This window comes from Oryctolagus cuniculus, chromosome 13 (assembly GCF_051225735.1).
Source record: "Oryctolagus cuniculus isolate XC-2025 breed Fujian yellow rabbit chromosome 13, ASM5122573v1, whole genome shotgun sequence".
In the NCBI taxonomy this organism is placed as follows: domain Eukaryota; kingdom Metazoa; phylum Chordata; class Mammalia; order Lagomorpha; family Leporidae; genus Oryctolagus; species Oryctolagus cuniculus.
The window spans coordinates 22,618,845-22,636,651 of record NC_142879.1 but is presented as its reverse complement, the minus strand read 5'-3'; the positions used below and the strand labels follow the sequence as shown (position 1 = coordinate 22,636,651).

At 42.9% G+C, this 17,807-nt stretch overlaps 2 protein-coding genes and 1 long non-coding RNA gene across 10 annotated transcripts in view; 1 reads left to right on the top strand and 2 right to left on the bottom strand.

Annotated features, from left to right (window-relative positions):
• CD46 (CD46 molecule) overlaps positions 1-7,712 on the bottom strand; it is a 29,063-nt gene extending 21,351 nt beyond the window's left edge. For all 5 annotated transcript variants that reach the window (XR_016218848.1, XM_089311417.1, XM_089311414.1 and 2 more), the window contains exons 1-3: positions 7,453-7,712; positions 1,172-1,360; positions 732-834 (exon numbers count right to left, since the gene is read on the bottom strand). Coding sequence is in view for 4 of the 5 variants with exons in the window: in XM_089311417.1 (XP_089167543.1) it covers positions 732-834; positions 1,172-1,360; positions 7,453-7,576 (416 nt within the window). In the remaining variant the exon portion in view is untranslated. The remainder of the gene's footprint in view (positions 1-731; positions 835-1,171; positions 1,361-7,452) is intronic.
• A 43-nt stretch (positions 7,713-7,755) lies between these two features.
• LOC103350988 (uncharacterized) overlaps positions 7,756-17,807 on the top strand; it is a 183,184-nt gene continuing 173,132 nt past the window's right edge. For all 3 annotated transcript variants that reach the window (XR_011381411.2, XR_016218872.1, XR_016218871.1), the window contains exons 1-2: positions 7,756-8,518; positions 10,230-10,270. This is a non-coding gene — a long non-coding RNA (uncharacterized LOC103350988). The remainder of the gene's footprint in view (positions 8,519-10,229; positions 10,271-17,807) is intronic.
• Positions 10,409-17,807, bottom strand: part of CR1 (complement C3b/C4b receptor 1 (Knops blood group)) — a 96,163-nt gene continuing 88,764 nt past the window's right edge. For both annotated transcript variants that reach the window (XM_017347820.4, XM_089311405.1), the window contains 3 exons: positions 17,333-17,437; positions 16,373-16,425; positions 10,409-15,562 (listed from right to left, as the gene is read on the bottom strand). In XM_017347820.4, coding sequence (XP_017203309.3) covers positions 16,410-16,425; positions 17,333-17,437 — 121 coding nt within the window. In that variant the 3' untranslated portion in view covers positions 10,409-15,562; positions 16,373-16,409. The remainder of the gene's footprint in view (positions 15,563-16,372; positions 16,426-17,332; positions 17,438-17,807) is intronic.

The following is a 17,807-nucleotide window of genomic DNA, read 5'->3' as shown; positions in this document are numbered from 1 at the left end:
TTAGTTAACACCTTATAGCATTATCTGGATATAAGAAAATCCTTGGCTGGCAAAATTCTACCTCTTGGTACTGCTTTGTGGCAAAGCAGGTAAAGCTGCCACTTACAGTGCTGGCATTCCATATGGGTGAGGGTTCGAGTCCTGGATGTTCCACTTCTAACCCAGCTCCCTGCTAATGTGCCTGGAAAAGCAGCAGAGGATGGCCCAAGTGTTTGCACTCCCCTGCACTCATGTAGAGACCCAGAAGAAGCTCCTGGTTCCTGGCTTAACCTGGCCATTGCAGCCATTTGGGAAGTGAACCAGCAGATGGAAGATCTCTGTCTGTCTGTCTGTCTCTGTCTCTCTGTAACTCTGCCTTTCAAATAAATAAAATCTTTCCAAAAAAAATTCTACCTCTCATTTTTGAGAGTCCTATTCAATTCAAGAAGCTAACAGTTTCAAACAGCGTTCACTTGGTTATGAAAGATAAAGTCATCATGATTATCATAGGCTTATTATTATGTATAGCAAATATTATTCAATTTTGCTTTCCTTTGATTTCATTTTCTTTCTATTTATTATGAACCCCTCTTGTCTCTATAAAACGTCCAAGAGTTGTTTGGCTAGAAGTACAACCTCTTTGAGAGGAAGCAGAATGAAAGCAAGTTTATATGAACACTTAAGAACAGGAGCAAAACAGAAATGGAGTTAGCAACATTTACCTTACATCCTCTAAGGAGCAACTTACTCACCCCTCGTCACACACAAAGTGAACCTGATGGCCCCACGCGATAGTTCCATTTACAAGGTGTTCTCTGCAGTGTGGGATGGTTGGCAGTTTGGGGCATTTTAGCTCTAAAAGAAAATAATTTTAAAATAGTTCTCAAAATCCAATTTCAAATATTTGAATCAAAACCAAAATTCTACATTGCTCTTTTGAATTTGTGGGAATATTGGTTTTTGCTGTAACTATTGCAAAGGCAAATCTAAGCTTGGCATTTACTCAGGCAACCAATTGCCAAGAAAATCATTCCCTGGCAATTTCTCAAAGCGCCGCCCGCCAGATATATTTCTATCTAAAACCTCATTTCACATGAGAAAATCATCATTGTAATAGTGGAATATGCACCCTAAAATGTGAAAATATTTAGAGCAAGCAAAAAAAAAAAAAAACCCTGTTTTATTTACTTACTTTCACAAGCCCAATCAGTGATAGGAAGCCATGAGTTGTTCAGTTCACAATATGTAGTTGTGGTAAACGTATATGCATGTTCCCATCCTTGTTTACACTTGTAATTTACCTGATCTCCAGGAGAATAAGAGGGCTTTTGTTTACCAACCATCTCCATAGCCTCAAATTTTGGTGGTGGACCACAGGCATCTAAGGACAAGGGAATAAAAATAGGAAGATAGGTGAAATATTGATACCATTGTCACCAGCCAGGAATTGTGATTTGGCAACAAGTAGTACAGAAAGCACGGATATCATATGTCCTTGACAAGCTTTCAATCAGTATTCCATGTGTTTCCCCAAGGTAGTAGTAGAGGAAGGTGACTTTTTTAAAATAAAGATTTATTTATTTATTTGAAAGATAGAATGAGAGAGAGCAGAGAAAGAGAGACAGAGAGAGAAAGAGAAAGGAAGGATCTTCCATTCGCTAGTTCACTCTCCAAATGTCCTCAATGGCCAACTCTGGGCCAGGCCGAAGCCAGGAGCTTCCTCTGGATCTCCCACATGAGTGCAAGGGCCCAGGGACTTGGGCCATCTTCCACTGCTTTCCCAGGTGTGTTAGCAGAGAGCTGCATCGGACTTGGAGAAGCCAGGACTTGCCTACACTGGGACATGGGCACTGTAGGCCTCAGCTTAACCCACTGCACAATGGCACCAGTTCTGGAATGTGCCTTTTAAGCCAACCATTTTAAGTACATACTATTTGTTTTTGGTTTGTTTGGGAAGAAACTGAGTTTTCATTCAGTGGTAAATTGAGCAGACTGTATCAATGGTTTTGATCTTTAAAATACATACTCAGGAGCCAGTGCTGTGGCGTAGAGGGTAAAGCCGCTTCCTGCAGTGCCAGCATCCCCTATGGGTGCCGGTTCAAGTCCCAGCTGCTCCACTTCCATCCAGCTCTCCGCTGTGGCCTGGGAAAGCAGTAGAAGATGGCCCAAGTCCTTGGGCCCCTGCACCCGCATAAGAGACCCAGAAGAAGCTCCTGGCTACTGGCTTTGGATCAACACAGTTCTGAACATTGTGGCCATCTGGAGACTGAACCAGCGGAGGGAAGACCTCTCTCTCTCTCTCTCTCTGCCTCTGTCTCTCTGTAACTCTGCCTTTCAAATAAATAAATAGATATTTTAAAAAAAATACAGGTATGTATCTTTCCCTACTTTTTCTACGTTCATTTCAAAACTGACCTCTAAGAGATCTTCTACAGTATGAACTCATATCACTGCTCAGATGCCTCTTGTATGCTTGGAAACACAGACTTAGGACAGCTGGTCACTTAAGATTCAGTCTCCGCCTAGAAGGAAAATTCCTGGGGATGGGCCTTGTGGTGCAGTGGGTTCAGCCACTGCCTGTTGATGCCAGCTTCCCACTGCTCCAATTCCGATCCAGTTCCCTCATAATGCATGTGAGAAAACAGTGGAAGAGGACCCAAATGCTTAGGCTCATGACACCTATGTGGGAGATCTGGATGGCTCCTGGATTTGGCCCAGTTCAGCTCCAGGGGTTGCATTCCTCTGGGGAGTGAACCAACCCTTACTCTACCTTTCAAATGAATAGAATAAATCTTAATAATAAAAAAGGCAAGTTCCTCAAGGCCAGGGACCATAGTGGTCTTATTCACTACATGCTGGCCCCAGACCCAGCAGGTACTTGAGAAATGCCATGGAGAAGTTGTTATTAAATAAGCATTGTGTGTGTGTGTGGGGGGGTGGACATTTGGTGCAGTGATTAAGATGCTGCTCAGGGGCTGGCACTGTGGCATAGCAGGTAAAACAGCGGCCTGCAATGCCAGCATCCCATATGGGCACTGGTTTGAGTCCTGGCTGCTCCACTTCCAATCCAACTCTCTGCTATGGCCTGGGAAAGCAGTAGAAAATGGCCCAAGTCCTTGGGCCCCTGCACCCATGTGGGAGACCTGGAAGAAGCTCTTGGCTCCTGGCTTCAGATCGGCCCAGCTCTGGCTGTTAAGGGCATTTGGAGAGTGAACCAAATGGAAAATCTCTTTCTCTCTCTCTGCCTCTGCTTATCTGTAACTCTGCCTTTCAAATAAATAAATAAATCTTAAAAAAAAAATATGCTGCTCAGACACCTGAATCCCATATCATAGTGCCTGGGTTCGAGTCCTAACTCTACTTCTGATGCTCCTGCTATGTACACTCTGGGTGGCAGCAGGTGATCACTTAAGAAGTTGAGTATTTGCTACCCGTATGGGAAACTCAGATTGAATTTCCAGCAAATTACAGAGCAAGGAGTTAGGCAAGTACTGCTTAATTCCCGACTCAAGGAAGTAAAGGCAGTGCATCAAAGTTGGGGGTGAGCAGGGCGTGACCCGCTCCTGTGTGGGGCCCTAGTTGGTCCACAGTGCAGGTGGCCTTCCTCTGATTGGCCAGTGATGGGGCCAGTGTGTTTCCTTTGGAATGGCAATGGTGAACTCCAGTCTGGGTGGGTCTGAGGGTAGACTGGGATTACTTTGATTGGGGTCTGTGAGTCCCTGCAAATCTCTCAGAATAGAGGCTGACATGGAGAAGTGGACTATTTAGGGCCCGTTATACTTGTGGCACTCCTTTAACTTAGTAAGTTTATCTTCCTAGAGGATCTGCCAGCTAAGGCAGGGACACTGATAAAGTGAACATCAAAAGCAATAGGGGCCGGTGCTGGCTCACTTGGCTAATCCTCCGCCTGCGGCGCTGGCACCCTGGGTTCTAGTCCCAGTTGGGGCACTGGATTCTGTCCCAATTGCTCCTCTTCCAGTCCAGCTCTCTGCTGTGGCCTGGGAGGGCAGTGGAGGATGGCCCAAGTGCTTGGGCCCTGCACTCACATGGGAGACTGGGGGGAAACACTTGGCTCCTGGCTTCGGATCGGCACAGCGTGCCGGCTGTGGCAGCCATTTGGGGGGTGAACCAACGGAAAAAAGGAAGACCTTTCTCTCTGTCTCTCTCTCCTCTCTTTCACTGCCTAACTCTGCCTGTCAAAAAAAAAAAAAAAAAAAAAAGCAATAGAGATAAGGGTCTCAGTGTTGCTCTCATTTCATGTCACATTCTAAATTCTAAGCTTCTCTCTGTATACACAGTCCAACATTTTATTTGATTCATGTCCTGCAATCTCTGTGTTGTCGATGAATTTTCACCGTTTGCACAGTGCTGACCTTGACATCTAAATTTCCTCAGCCTACCACCTAAAACAAAATAAAAGCAAAGAAAAGCGAACCCATTCTAGTAATTAAAGCAAACAGAGTTAGTACAGAGTTAAGTTTTACTGCTAACATTAAATTGACTGAGTACCCTGAGCCAGTCATTTTCAGTTTACAATAGGAAAAGGAGGGAGGTAGGGAGTCCCTAGGAACACTGTGCAATTCTGCTGTAGATACAAATGCTAACATTATTATAGAATTTCTTGGAACTGCCAAGATGGAAATCAGGTAACAGTATGTCAAAGACAAAACTATACACGTATTCTTTGTTTTAGATGTTCAATTTGAATAACTATGGACAGCAGCTAAAGAGTACAAACTCAACTCACACAAACAGTGCTCTGAGTGAAAGAAGAAATGTCAGTTAGATGCTTTAGTCCCATGTAGTCCATGGGAATTTGAAATATTTGAAATATTCTTCTCCCTAACACATATCAAGACAGAGATATGCTTCCAACAATATTCAGAGTTTTAAACCTTTTGACTGGCAACTAGTGGGTTACAAGCCTTATACCCTGTAATAAATAATTACCTCACTTTTTTAATAATTCAATTTCTTCTCTTCCTCAGATCACTGAATTTTCTTCCTGTGAAGATTCTTTGAAGTAAACACCCCCAGCTCCAGGAAAATTATCTTGAGTTCTTTTTCTAGATATTTTATGAAGTGGTTAAGTTGCACTGCTACACTTTAACGAGAGATGTCACTATTTAATATGATAGGCTGTCTCAGGCAAGTTTTCAAAAAGTGATTTCTCTCCCTACCCTGGATCTACTGAATCGTTCACCTTCTCTACATTTATATCTTCTTGCAAAAATTAATTCTCTGTCACACCCACACTGCACCAGAGGGTCCATATCATCAGGTGTGCACACCAGAATGGCGATGAAACATGACAGCAGGTCATTTCTGGTCCTCAGCTGCTCTGTCCTAGCTTGTTAAACGTGTTTGGACAATAATTTCGGTGTTACCTGAAGGCCCATGTGTTAAAGTCTTGATCCGCAGGGTCTTATGTGAATAGACTAAGGATGGAACTTAATGTAGTTTCGGTGTTGAAGCTGGGGCTTGGAAAGTGATTAGAGTGGATTCGGTTTTTGGGAGCACTTATGGTGGAATCATTGTGGCTATGTGGAGAGAGACACATGCATGTGCAAAGAGTGAGCATGCTCCCTGTATCTCTGTTTCCTGACTCACCATGTGACCATCATTCTTCCATCCTCTGGATTTAGCAAAGGCCTGAGCCAATGGGGCCACCGAGTCTTGGACTGTTAACTTCCAAAGCTGTAAAGCGAGACCTGCTTCCTTCCTAAAGCTCCTCCCACCCGGAGGCAGGAGGAATATTTTCCTGGGCTCTAACCTTGGTCAAAATATTCTCTATGATCTCCTAGTACTTAGTAATTATGAAAGAGTGTTGAGACTGAGGCAATAAATAAATAAATAAATAAATAAAGGACACCTGGAGCCACAGGTGTCACCACACAGATATCTGCATTCTAATAGGGAGCAACAGAGAGCAAAGATAGCTTTAGAAGGGAGATTAAAAGTGGGGTGGGGGTGGGCTTTGAGCAGGTCTGATATCTCTGAGAGAGGGTGGTGGGGAAGGTGAGGGGGGCGGTACAGTGAGGGAAGCCTGGCCTGCCTGGTGCGCAGAATCTTCCCTGCTCCTGTCACTGGTCTGTACTGTTAGAAGATCATGCACTTTCCTCCAGGGCCTGTCTCTGAGTTTATGGTCCATGTTTCTGTCAGTATTAAGCCTTGGGTCATGTCTGCCACTCCCTGAAAGTTTTAGCAAACATTTTTTGATTGTGTTCCTGGCACTGGAGATTCACCAGTGAGCAGAGTCCCTGCTCACACTCACGCACATATGAGGATGCTTCAGAATGTTTGTGGAAAATGAAATTAACAGGTGAGAGATTTTGAAATCCACGCATAGTTTTTTCATAATAACTTTTCAGGAACTTTTTGAAGAGCCCTGTAATATGTAATGGGATCCTAATTATGATAGCTGGGGCAAACACACACAAAGTACATAGAAAAGCACACAAAAAATACCAAAATGTTAAAAGTGGTTTTTCTTTGTGTGCGGTGTGCTCAATATTTTAAATGTGCATTTTAAAGTATTTATTCATTCAATGAATGATTAAAAGAACAGATTTAATTATAAGGCTGTAGGGAAAACTCACATTAACATGATTTAAGTCCCTTTCTTAAAATACTAATTTCTCACTAGGGTTGGCAACAATGTGGTTTATGCTCCTCCGGATCGCCTCAAATGTGACTCAGCCTTATGAAAACAAGGAAAATAACGCCAGAAACTCTTTAGGTGATAGAATCGGATACTGTCTGAATTGATTAGGAATGGGAAAAGAACTCCGTGGTTTATAAAAAAAAAAAAAAAAAAAAAAGAAAGAAAAGCAACTGTTTGTAAGCCAAGACTCATACAGTGTCTTGCTTCACTGGAGGTTCCGAAACGGTGGCGTGCTCTTACCGTTCCTCCAAGCAGGTAGCTCCAGGCCTGCAGAACCGCAGCCGGAGCACAGGCCGAGCGCGAGCCGGCCCGGAACGCAGGACAGCGAGCACTGCAGGGCGGGCCGCTTCGGCCACGCAGACTCCGAGCAGCCCTGGCCAGCGCATCTCAAACCCCGAAACCCAGCACAACCGGGCACGGCAGGCTCGCGACAGCCCGAGACTGTGGGGAGCAGCCCCACTCACCGACGCATCGGAGCAGGCAGGGTAAGCTCAGCGCGGGCCGCAGCAGCACCTCCACGCACCTGGGCAATCCCAAGTGCAAGAAGGCCTTTACGTGGTGCACCTGTTCGTGCTCAATCCCGGAAATGCATTGCAAGCTTGGGCTAGGGACAGTGCCAGGCGCCGGGGAGACGCCCCCGACGCCCGCCACTCGACCGCCAAGCACACGGTCGCTCGGGTGCTGCGTGGTCCCCACAGTCCCCCGCTACACGCGCGCGCTCCCGGAGCACAGGCACTGCACCTGCCCGAGCCGCGCCCGCCCGAGCTCCAGCCTCGCGGCCGGCGAGCGCGCCCTCTGCAGGGTCCTACCCGAGAAAGTGAACAGCAGGAACCCCACAGTCACCAGGAGCGTCCCAAGCACGCGCCACCGTGAAGGAAGCGGACTCTCGCGCCGGACCGACGGCTCCTTGCTCGGCGCGGAAGACGCCGTCATTTTTCCAGACCTGGGCGAGGAAAACTGGCAACTAACTGAACAGGGGAGCCCTTTTTGAGTCTGGGGAGCAAACGCAACAATCCCCAAACTCACAAAGTGTCAAGGTGGGGGTGGCCACGACAGGTGGGCGTGGCCTGGGCGGAAGTGACAGGAGGCCGAGCAGGCTGGGGCCAATTGGAGGGCGGAGGGGCGGGGCCTCAAGCGGACGGGCGGGGCCTGGAGGTGCCGGAGCGACCCGGGTCGGCGGCTGGCCAGGGCCTCGCGGTTCTTTGCAGACCGCGGCGTTTGTAAACAGGGCCGCTGCCCTACCCAGGAAGGGTGGGAAGAAACCAGCTGGTGCTGTTGTCATCGTTTCTGGGAACTCCCCCTTGAAGAATGAAGCCTGTCGGCCTAAAGAGCGAGACCCGGAGCGCAGGCCGGGGGTGGCGGTGGAGCCGCTCCCCTCAGGCCCCGAGGCTGTCCGGAGCGGCGGCCCCGGGGATGGCCGTTGTCAGGCGTGCTGGGGCGCCGGGGGGCCGGGAGCAAGCTTCGCTAGCACAGAGGCGTGGGAACCCGAGGACGCGCGGTTCCGGGGCCTCGGCGAGCGGCCGGCCGCGCTGAGGAGAGCGGCTGAGGAGAACTGTGGTGGACCGGCGAGACCGCACAGGCGCTGTGAGGGAGCCTGCGTGACGACAAGGGAAAGTAAAGAGCGCGTGGAGTGGCCGGCACGAAACCAGCAGACAAGACGGGCGGACGTGTTCTTCCTGTCAGACAGGCGGAGAGTGAAAACATCAACCCGTGCGAGTGGCTTTTCAGGACTCTTAGAGCCTTGAAGTGAACAAGCCTTGTGGGCCCCCCGTGCCCCTCAGTTTACACCAAAGACATCAGAGCTCTGAGCGAAGGTTTATAATTTCGGGAAAAAATAGAAATCCTAGAAGTGGCGAAAGCATTAAGGAATTTATGGTAGGTATCTTTATGTGTTGGAATTCAGGGCAGCAAGTATTGTAAGAGTATCACCGTGAGAAACTATGATATATTTGTATGCCGGAAAAATCAACTCCAAATCCGTACACGGCTTTTATTAACACAAACGTATCCTGTTGTTACCCATAAAGAGAGACATTGGAAATACACCCACAATAACATCAGCTGATAGGATTGTAGACATTTCATTTTCTTTTGCATTTTCAGCTTTCTGCGTTTTCTGTTGATCCTATGTTAGGTTCAGAATAAAATAAAACGTTTAAAAAAATTCAACCTGTATATCAAAGACTGTTTTGTTCATAAAATCATGAATTACACAAGACTGATGTAGGAGAGGATGGCATGGAAATAGAGGGTAACCATATAGATCTCAAAAGAGGTCTTCTGGAATTATAGAACTTTATCTATCGCTACTACAGCTCTGTGTCTGAGAGGTACTGAAGACTTTCTGGTTTCACCAAATCATGTAATTACTTTTGTCAGAACAACAATGAAGCGATTGATTCTAGGCAGAGCATAAAATACACTATGCCTGAAGGTGATGTATAAAATCAACACCTGAGAATCTTGGAGGATAAAATCCAGACACATCTCAATGTCAAGGAAATGAGGTATCGTTGAGAACACATCGATGAAGAATTATTATTTCTATTAGTGCCTAGGGTTATGCAAGGCAGACATGTTTTGTGACTCAGTGTCAGCACTTACTGGTGAAAACAGAATCAATTTGTTTCTGTATAACAATAAATGCTAAAAATGTCCCAGGCTTGGTAGTAAGTCACTTGTATTTTTTCTTCCAAGAAATTTAAAAAGAAAAATACATGGCTAGTGTTTAGTTTCATGTGCTGGATTACATTGATGTCTTTCTTATTGGAACTTGTTTCGATCAGAATTTCTGTCCCTCTGGTTTCTCAAGCGATTCTTAATGTACTTTCACATGGAGTTTTGTAAAACTAATTGTAATTTGACACAGTAGAGGCTCCATTTGAAATGTTCTGAGCCTTGTTCCCAATTTTGTGTGCAAGTTCCATGAACCAGGAGTAGAGTTTTCTTGCCATATTTCCGGTGCCAACTCATCTCAAATGAACACCTGGTAAACACTGTATGAGATAAATGAGTCTTGTTGTCAAGAGCAGTTAACATATCTCTGCCAGTTCTCTCCCAGCGTGAATGTATCAAATGCTAGAAAAGTTCTGACTTTCAGTAATTTTAGACACTAGGAGAAAAAGTGGGATTTGCCTCTAAAAGGAATGAATGACAACTGTCTGCACAGAAAACTGTCCCAAGTCAACCATCGTAAGCTCACTTGTAGAGTGGAACTACTGTCTAACCCATTAGCCTTGAGATGGTTTTAGTGGCTGAGTTCAAAGGGAGAGTTTTGAGAGTGAACTTCCTGAGGGGTAGAACTCAAGAGTCAATGCTTTGAATGAAATAGGGAATTAGATACCAGTGGTTCCACTGATTCCCCTCAAAGATTTTGTCAAATTGTCAAAGAGAAGAAAAGGGGAGAATGGAGGATCTAGGTATTTGTGGGCCAAGGTTTAGAACCATGTGTACTTTCCTTTAAGGCTTTATGAAGGGCAATGGAGTAGGGGTGACATGGAATGCCATTAAATGGTAGCCAACTTGTTTAAAATTTAATGTTAGATGATTCTCTGCCTCTGAGTCTATTTACATTATGCTTTTCCAGAAACGGATGCTACAGCATGAATGGACATCTGCTTGTACCTGGTGAGTACCAGCCAGCCAGTTGGCTTTCATGTTTAGTTGTGCCACAGTCTCTTTCCCCTTAACCAGCAAAAGCATTACTGTGGTATGCCATATCCAAGACAGGGATTCTGATAACAATCAAGGAGAGCAAGAAGGACATTTCTCAGAAAGGACATGTATTTATTTTTGTGTCTTCTTTGCTAGTAAAGGTTTTAGAAAGGTAAATTGATAATAGACACTATATTCCATAAATAGATTTGCAGTTAAAGTCTCATTCCTTTCTCATTTTAATGGTGGAGACAGAAAACTATTTAAATGTCATAGATTTTAACCAACTTACATCTCACACTTAAGTGTACAAAAAGAAAAAAAAAACAGTACATGAAAGAAAATAAGCCAGCATAGAAATATCTTAGGAGAGTAATTGGACCAGCCTGTGCTTTTCAGATAAAAAATAAGACCAGAGGTTAATAGAAATGCTTAAGAATACAAGTCATGCTAGACAAAATAGCATTTTACCCACAGTGTATATAGTATTTCCCGTGATAACTGACAAAATAGAAAAAAAATTGTGTGTCTTTCTTGCAATTAAAGTCACAGGCATCAGATACTTATTAATCATATTGCTCCAGACTCTATTCTGAAAGGAAAAAAATTTATTTTAATGACAGAAAGGCAAATTCTCAAACAACTGATTTCTAGCCCTTCTTTGAGTTACTTCTTCAAAATCCCAGGAAATAAGAGATTCATTAAAGATGCAACTTTAAGGGGCCAGCGCTGTGGCACAGGCTAATAACCTGGCCTGAAGCGCTGGCATCCCATATAGGCGCCAGTTCGAAACCTGGCTGCTCCACTTTCAACCCAGCTCTCTGCTATGGCCTGGGAGAGCAGTAGAAGATGGCCCAAATCCTTGGGCCCCTGCACCCACGTGGGAGAGCCAGAAAAAGCTCCTGGCTCCTGGCTTCGAATCGGCGCAGAAGCCAAAAACAAGCAGAAGATGGCCCAAGTACTTGGACCCTTACTACCCATTGGTTTCATTGCAGGACTGAACCAACAGACAGGAGATCTCTTTTTCTGTCTCTCCTTCTCTGCCACTTTGCCTTTCAAATAAATAAATCTTTTTTAAAAATGTTTTAAAAAAAACAACAGAAATTAGCAGTGGCCATATACAAAGCTGTTATTAGAACACCCAGAAAGATTCTGACATTTTCTAGAGATTATTAGCATGGTCTGTAATGCCATAAAAATTTTTTTAACTATAGGAGCGTGGCCTGATTAAGGATCACAGGGCCACTTATTTAAAAAGTGTCAACCCATGTTTATTAACTTGATAAATTCTTTTTAATTGACACATAAGAAATTGCACATATTTATGAAGTATATGTATTAATTCTTTGAGGTGAAAATATTAAAAATCCTTTCTTCTAGCTTTTAAAAAAGATTTAATGCATCATTGTTATCTGTAGTCACCTTACTGTGCAATAGAACACCGGCACTTATTTCTCCTAACTGTAACTTAAAACCTGTTGACTGATATATTTTTTTTTTTAGATTTATTTTACTTATTTGAAAGACACTGTTACAGAGAGAGGTAGAGACAGAGAGAAAGGTCTTCCATCTGCTGGTTCACTCCCCAGATGGCCGCAACAGCTGGAGCTGTGCCGATCCGAAGCCAGGAGCTTCTTCCGGGTCTTGGACTTGGGCCATCTTCTACTACTTTCCTGGGCTATAGCAGAGAGCTGGATCACAAATGGAGCAGCCGGGACTAGAACCAGTATCCACAATGGATGCTGGCGCTTCAGGCCATGGCTTTAACCTGCTGTGCCACAGTGCCGGCCCTGACTGATATATTCTTAACACTTGCACTTATCTCGTTAATGTAGGATATCCTCAGTCCATATAAAGGTGAGCTAATGTGGCCAGTGTTGTGGTAAAGCCACTGCCTGTGATGCCAGCATCCTGTATTGGCACTGGTTTGTGTCCTAGCTGCTCCGCTTCTTTGCTAATGGCCTGGAAAAAGCACTGGAGGACAGCCCAACTGTTTGGGCCCCTACTATCCACATGAAGACCTAGATGAAGCTCTTAGCTCCTGGCTTTGGCTTGGCTCAGCCCTGGCTTTTGTGGCCATCTGGGGAGTGAACCAGGAGTTCGAAGATCTCTTTGTCTCTCTCTCTCCTTTTACTCTTTCAAATAAATAAATAAATAAATATTTTTTAAAAATATGAGCTAGTGGCCGGTGCCGTGGCTCAATAGGCTAACCCTCCACCTGTGGCGCTGGCGCACTGGGTTCTAGTCCTGGTTGGGGCACCAGATTCTGTCCCGGTTGCTCCTCTTCCAGTCCAGCTCTCTGCTATGGCCCGGGAGGGCAGTGGAGGATGGCCCAAGTCCTTGGGCCCTGCACCCGCATGAGAGACCAGGAGAAGCACCTGGCTCCTGGCTTCGGATCAGCGCAGTGCACCAGCTGCAGCAGCCATTGGGGGGTGAACTAATGGAAAAGGAAGACCTTTCTTTCTGTCTCTCTCTCTCTCACTGTCCACTCTGCCTGTCAAAGAAAATAAAAAAAAGATGAGCTAGTTACCTTTAATAATGATTATTTTAATTTTTAATACAGAACATAGTATAAAGTGCTTTTGAAATAGATTATGAAATATCCTAACTTTCATTGTTTTCCTACATATTTTTCTTGTGTAGTCTTGACCACTGTCCCCAATAATCATTCAATGTATTTTTAGCAAAAAAATTATTTTCCTTTCCTAGAGAAATGAAAAACTTATGGAGCATATATTTATTCCAATCTATTTAAAAGAAATAGATTTTGCTCCATAAAATACAAGGGAACTTTAAAGAAGACATGTGTATATAAAGAAATACATAAATTAGTAAAGATTGGCAGAAAATGAATTAAAATATTAACAATGGTTATCACTGGTCATAATTATATATGACTTATTAGTGTTTGTATCTCTCTGCATTTCCCAAATTATCCTTAATGAGCCTATTCTATATTATAAACATTTTAAAATAAGAAAAATGGAAAGCTCCTCTGCATACCTTCTTCCTTTAGTAATGGAAATTATTTTCTATACCCTAAGTGTCCTCTGTCTTTCTGAGAAGATAATGTGTGCATTAGCACCAGGGAGGGAGTGACAGACAGAAATGCAAACTAAGGGGAGGGAAGCTCTGCTAGATATGGGAAAGCTTCAGCATCTTCTAGTGCATATGTTTGCCTCTGTGAAGTCGCTTCAAAGACTGTGAATCTCAGACCTCACGTTGTTAAAAAGACTTGGCTCTTTTCCAGCCAACATTTAATTCAAGGTCTTTTCCAGTTCAACAAGTACTGTGTCAAGGAAGGACACTGAGATAATAAGGTATTTTTATTTTGATGACAGCATTATCAACAACTGAACTGCTGAAAATTTATAGGCTGAATTTACATGCTTATTTTACATCATGATGTTAACATTACATGTAAATTTCCAGTTTATTAGAAGTGTTTATTGCCCTCTGTTGTGGTTGCTATGTGTGGGCACATGAAAGTATGGTGTAAGTTGAGACACTGAGTAAATAAGAGACTAACAGTAACTTGACCTTTTCCTTTTTTTTTTCTCTTCTTGGTAAAAGAAAAAAATATCCTCAGAGTTGAGCAACTAAAAAAAAGCACTCTGCCTTTCAAATGAATAAATTTTAAAAAAAAAGAACCTTCTTCCAGAACACATGCAAGTTGTTCCTAAGGCATAAAACATTTCCTTGAATGTTCTTCTGAACCATAAGGAGAGTCTGCTTCAGAAAGCAAGTCCTCTTCCCCTACTTACAGTAAAGCATGAACCAGGGAAGTATAGTTGGTCCAGTGTATCCATATTCTTCCCTGGCCTTGCTGGAACCTTTCTCCCCAAGACCAGGAATGCTGTCCTTGTACCAACAGATAGGCCTCCTGATGAGGCCCACTGGCTCACCTGATCCTTGGTGATTACAGCCATGTAATTCCTCATCATCATTCACTTCTTTTTTTTAAAGATTTATTTACTTATTTGAAAGGCAGAGTTACAGAGAGGCAGAGGCAGAGAGGGAGAGAGGTTTTCCATCTACTGGTTCACTCCCTAAATGGCTGCAACAGCCAGAGGTGGGCCGATCCAAAGCCAGGAGCCAGGAGTTTCTTCTGGGTCTCCCAAGCTGGTGCATGGGCCCAAACACTTGGGCCATTTTCTACTGCTTTCCCAGGCCATAGCAGAGAGCTGGATCAGAAGTGGAGCACCTGGGACTCCACCCAATGCCCAAATGGGATGCCGGCACCATAGGTGGTGTCTTCATCCCCTGCGCCACAGTGCTGGCCCCCATCATTCACTTTCTATGTCACACCTGCTACCTGCATTGCCTCCCAACATGTTCTTGTCGCGTAACACAGCGGTGTCTCTGATCAGAGTCTGCCTCTGCCTGCGTGACCCACTGTGCTCCAGCACCTGACTAGGGTGCATAGAAGGTATACTTTGTGTAAACTTTTAACTCATTCCTTGTCTGCCATATGTTATCACAAATGATTAACCTCATTCCTGTGAAACGTGGTTAAAATTCCAATGTTAACAAGGAAAGACAAAACTGTTCAGGACTTCCTATCTTTGTATTGACAGGTGATCAATATTCAATGTACACAATTTGAGGTATACTCTGATGTAAAAGAGTGATTTCAAAAACACTTATCAAAATGAAATTTTGATAAATTCATTTGAAAGCATTTACTGAATACCAGTTATTTGATTAATTCTGTACCCAGATGTTTTGAGAAATGTTAACAAATGGTCTTTACTCAAAGTCAATAATTTGGCAAGGGAAAGAAAACACACATAGGTACAATGCATGGTACAATATATGTGGCTAATGAATATTTACAGAATGAGCAAACGAGAGAATGCAACTGAGTTAATAGGCAAAAAGCACATAGCATGTTGAATACTATGGGAAGTGATTACATGCAGTTCTAATGACTGGAGAAATGGTTGTCATTTGGTGAAAAACAAAGAGGAGTCAATAAGATACAATCAATGTAATCTTAAAGCATAATCCTACAAATGTAAACTAACATGCACAGAAGTTTAAAAATACAAGGTTATCAGTAGACTGTATTGCAAGTAATTTTTATATTTTAATTTTCTCTGTATTTTCTTTTTTAATAATGTGCACATATTACTCTTACAATTGTTTATTTTAAAGGCAGTACAGTCAGGAAATGCTGCGAGATTCAAAAAGAGGCATCATTTTGGACTGGTGTTGTTCAGCAGAGCTTCTTGGATGAGTGAATTCTGAGCTGGGTCAATGAAACTTGAATAGGAAGAAAGGTGGAAGAGAGTTTTAGGCAGATAACCTGGCAGGAATGTGTCTAGATCAAACAATATTTTAAGCACCTTTGTGGAATATAAAAATGAACTCTTACGAGAATGATCATTGTCCTCACAGTCTACTGTTACTTTATCTGTTTGTAATTCATGGTAGTGTGGCTGACCTTGAATCAGCTCTACACAGCTTTTCTATCACAGCTCTCCAAGAGCAAAGGAAAGTGAGGGCCTCATCTAAGAACTTGGATGCATAACTTAAAGCATCCCTAAAAGTGCAATACCTTTGGTCTTCTTTTATCTTAAAACCTGCTGCATTATTTTCCTTTCACTCCCTTACAAGTATATTTGTGCTAATATAGAAATAATGCTATTTTCCTTTCAAACTATTGGAATAGCATTAGGAAAAGATATTCTCATAGGAAGCCATGCTATTGTTATCTCATGACTTTTTAAATCTCCTTGGTATTACCAACAGGCACCCCAAGGCATATGCTAATACCTATTAGAGAGGGGTCAGATTAGATGACCATTAAAGGCCTTAAAAAGTCCAGATCAATTCTGAATTTTTAAAGAAAAGAGTGCATATTTCATTTGCTTTTGTAAATAGTAGTGAAAAACAAATTATACAACAGAAGCAAAGTGACTAGGAAGCCAGAAAATAAACAGAGGGCACTGAAAGTTCATTTCTGTTATAGCAGAAAATACGATGCAGCCAGTATTTTTGTTATTTAGTGAAATTTGAGTTGCCTTTGCTTCTATCTTGGTTGACTATAACATATCTTTTCTATCACTTTACCTTTCCCTGGGACCTCTTCCATGTTCTGCCGCTGAATTTAGTATGTTTGACATCTGTGTAGAAATAAAATGCCAGGTTCAGTTGAATGCACATGGATATGAGAAAGAAGTAGGATATAAAGAAAGTACATTTGCTGACCGATGTGACACTGTGTCTGTATTAGGAGTAGCCTAATTCCATTTTAGTATACATAGCCCTGTGGTTTCTGAATATGTCCTGAGGATCTATGGAGAGGATATTTTAGGATTCCTGGGCCTAGCCAGAGTAAGCAAGGGCCAAATGAATTGCCCTGTGTGATGACAAAAAAATGCAGTTTTAAATTTGCAAGAGGCCCAAGAGTCAGAATGAGGTACCCTGAGAAGGCAGTCAAGATTTGAACAAATGAAAGGTGCATCTAATGAGAGAGAGGCCTGAGGAAAGGGTGGGAAGATGAGACTGAAAGAGACTGATAATATGCTATTGTGTAGGGGGCAACAGCCTCTTGCTGAAGGGCCAGCAGTTACAAACAGCATCTGGAAGTGAACAGGAAGGCAGGAGATCTCTGTCTGTCTCTCTGTGTTTCTGTCTCTCTCTGTCTGCCTTTCAAAGAAATAAAAATATAATTAAAAAAAAAGAGCTGCTGCACATTTACAGGAAATCAGAGTAATCACAGCAAATGCTTGTGTTCCTCAAGAAAAGGAAAAGCATGCTATTTCCCAAAAACTCACCTCATAAACACATAAGAATACAGGGTTGCTTTGAAAACATAGTTCCTGTGCACAGCACTAACAGAGTCATCATCCCAAATCATTGGAAAAAAACAACAATCCAGAAAAATAATGCAGAGTTTCCAGCTCCTAAAGTATTCTCTAAATTCTTTGGTATCAGGAACCTACATAGTACAATATCATATTCAAGTTCTGTTTCCACTTTTAGCATTGGTTATTGAACACATTTTGAATTTAGTGTTTGTAGAGGTACCTGCTATGTTCTTGATCCGATAGAAGAGTTTGAGGATGAACACAAATATCTTCTTGAGGATGTAAGTGGATTCTCACTTCTTTACATTTTTCATCCATATTGTTGCTAATTGGTAGAGGGGAAAAATGGAATTTGCCTTAATCATGTAAGCTTTGGTTTTGAAAGAAATCAGCGACTTTCATTTTGAGATTTAAAGGATAATTTGCACCAAGTTCCTAATATCTTTGCAAGATATCTAAAAAAGACAAACATAACCAAATTTCATCTTTCAACACCAGGTAAAAACTTGAATTAGGGAATCATGCTAAAACCATCCTATGGGTTGTTCCAGAAGACTCTAAATTGTTTATAGCCAGATATCTATGCTGTAGAACAACACATTTCACTATTTCTAAAATAATCTTGATTAGTAAATATGACCCGCCACAGAGTTTGACACTTCAGGCTCATACTAGACATGACCGTAATGACCATA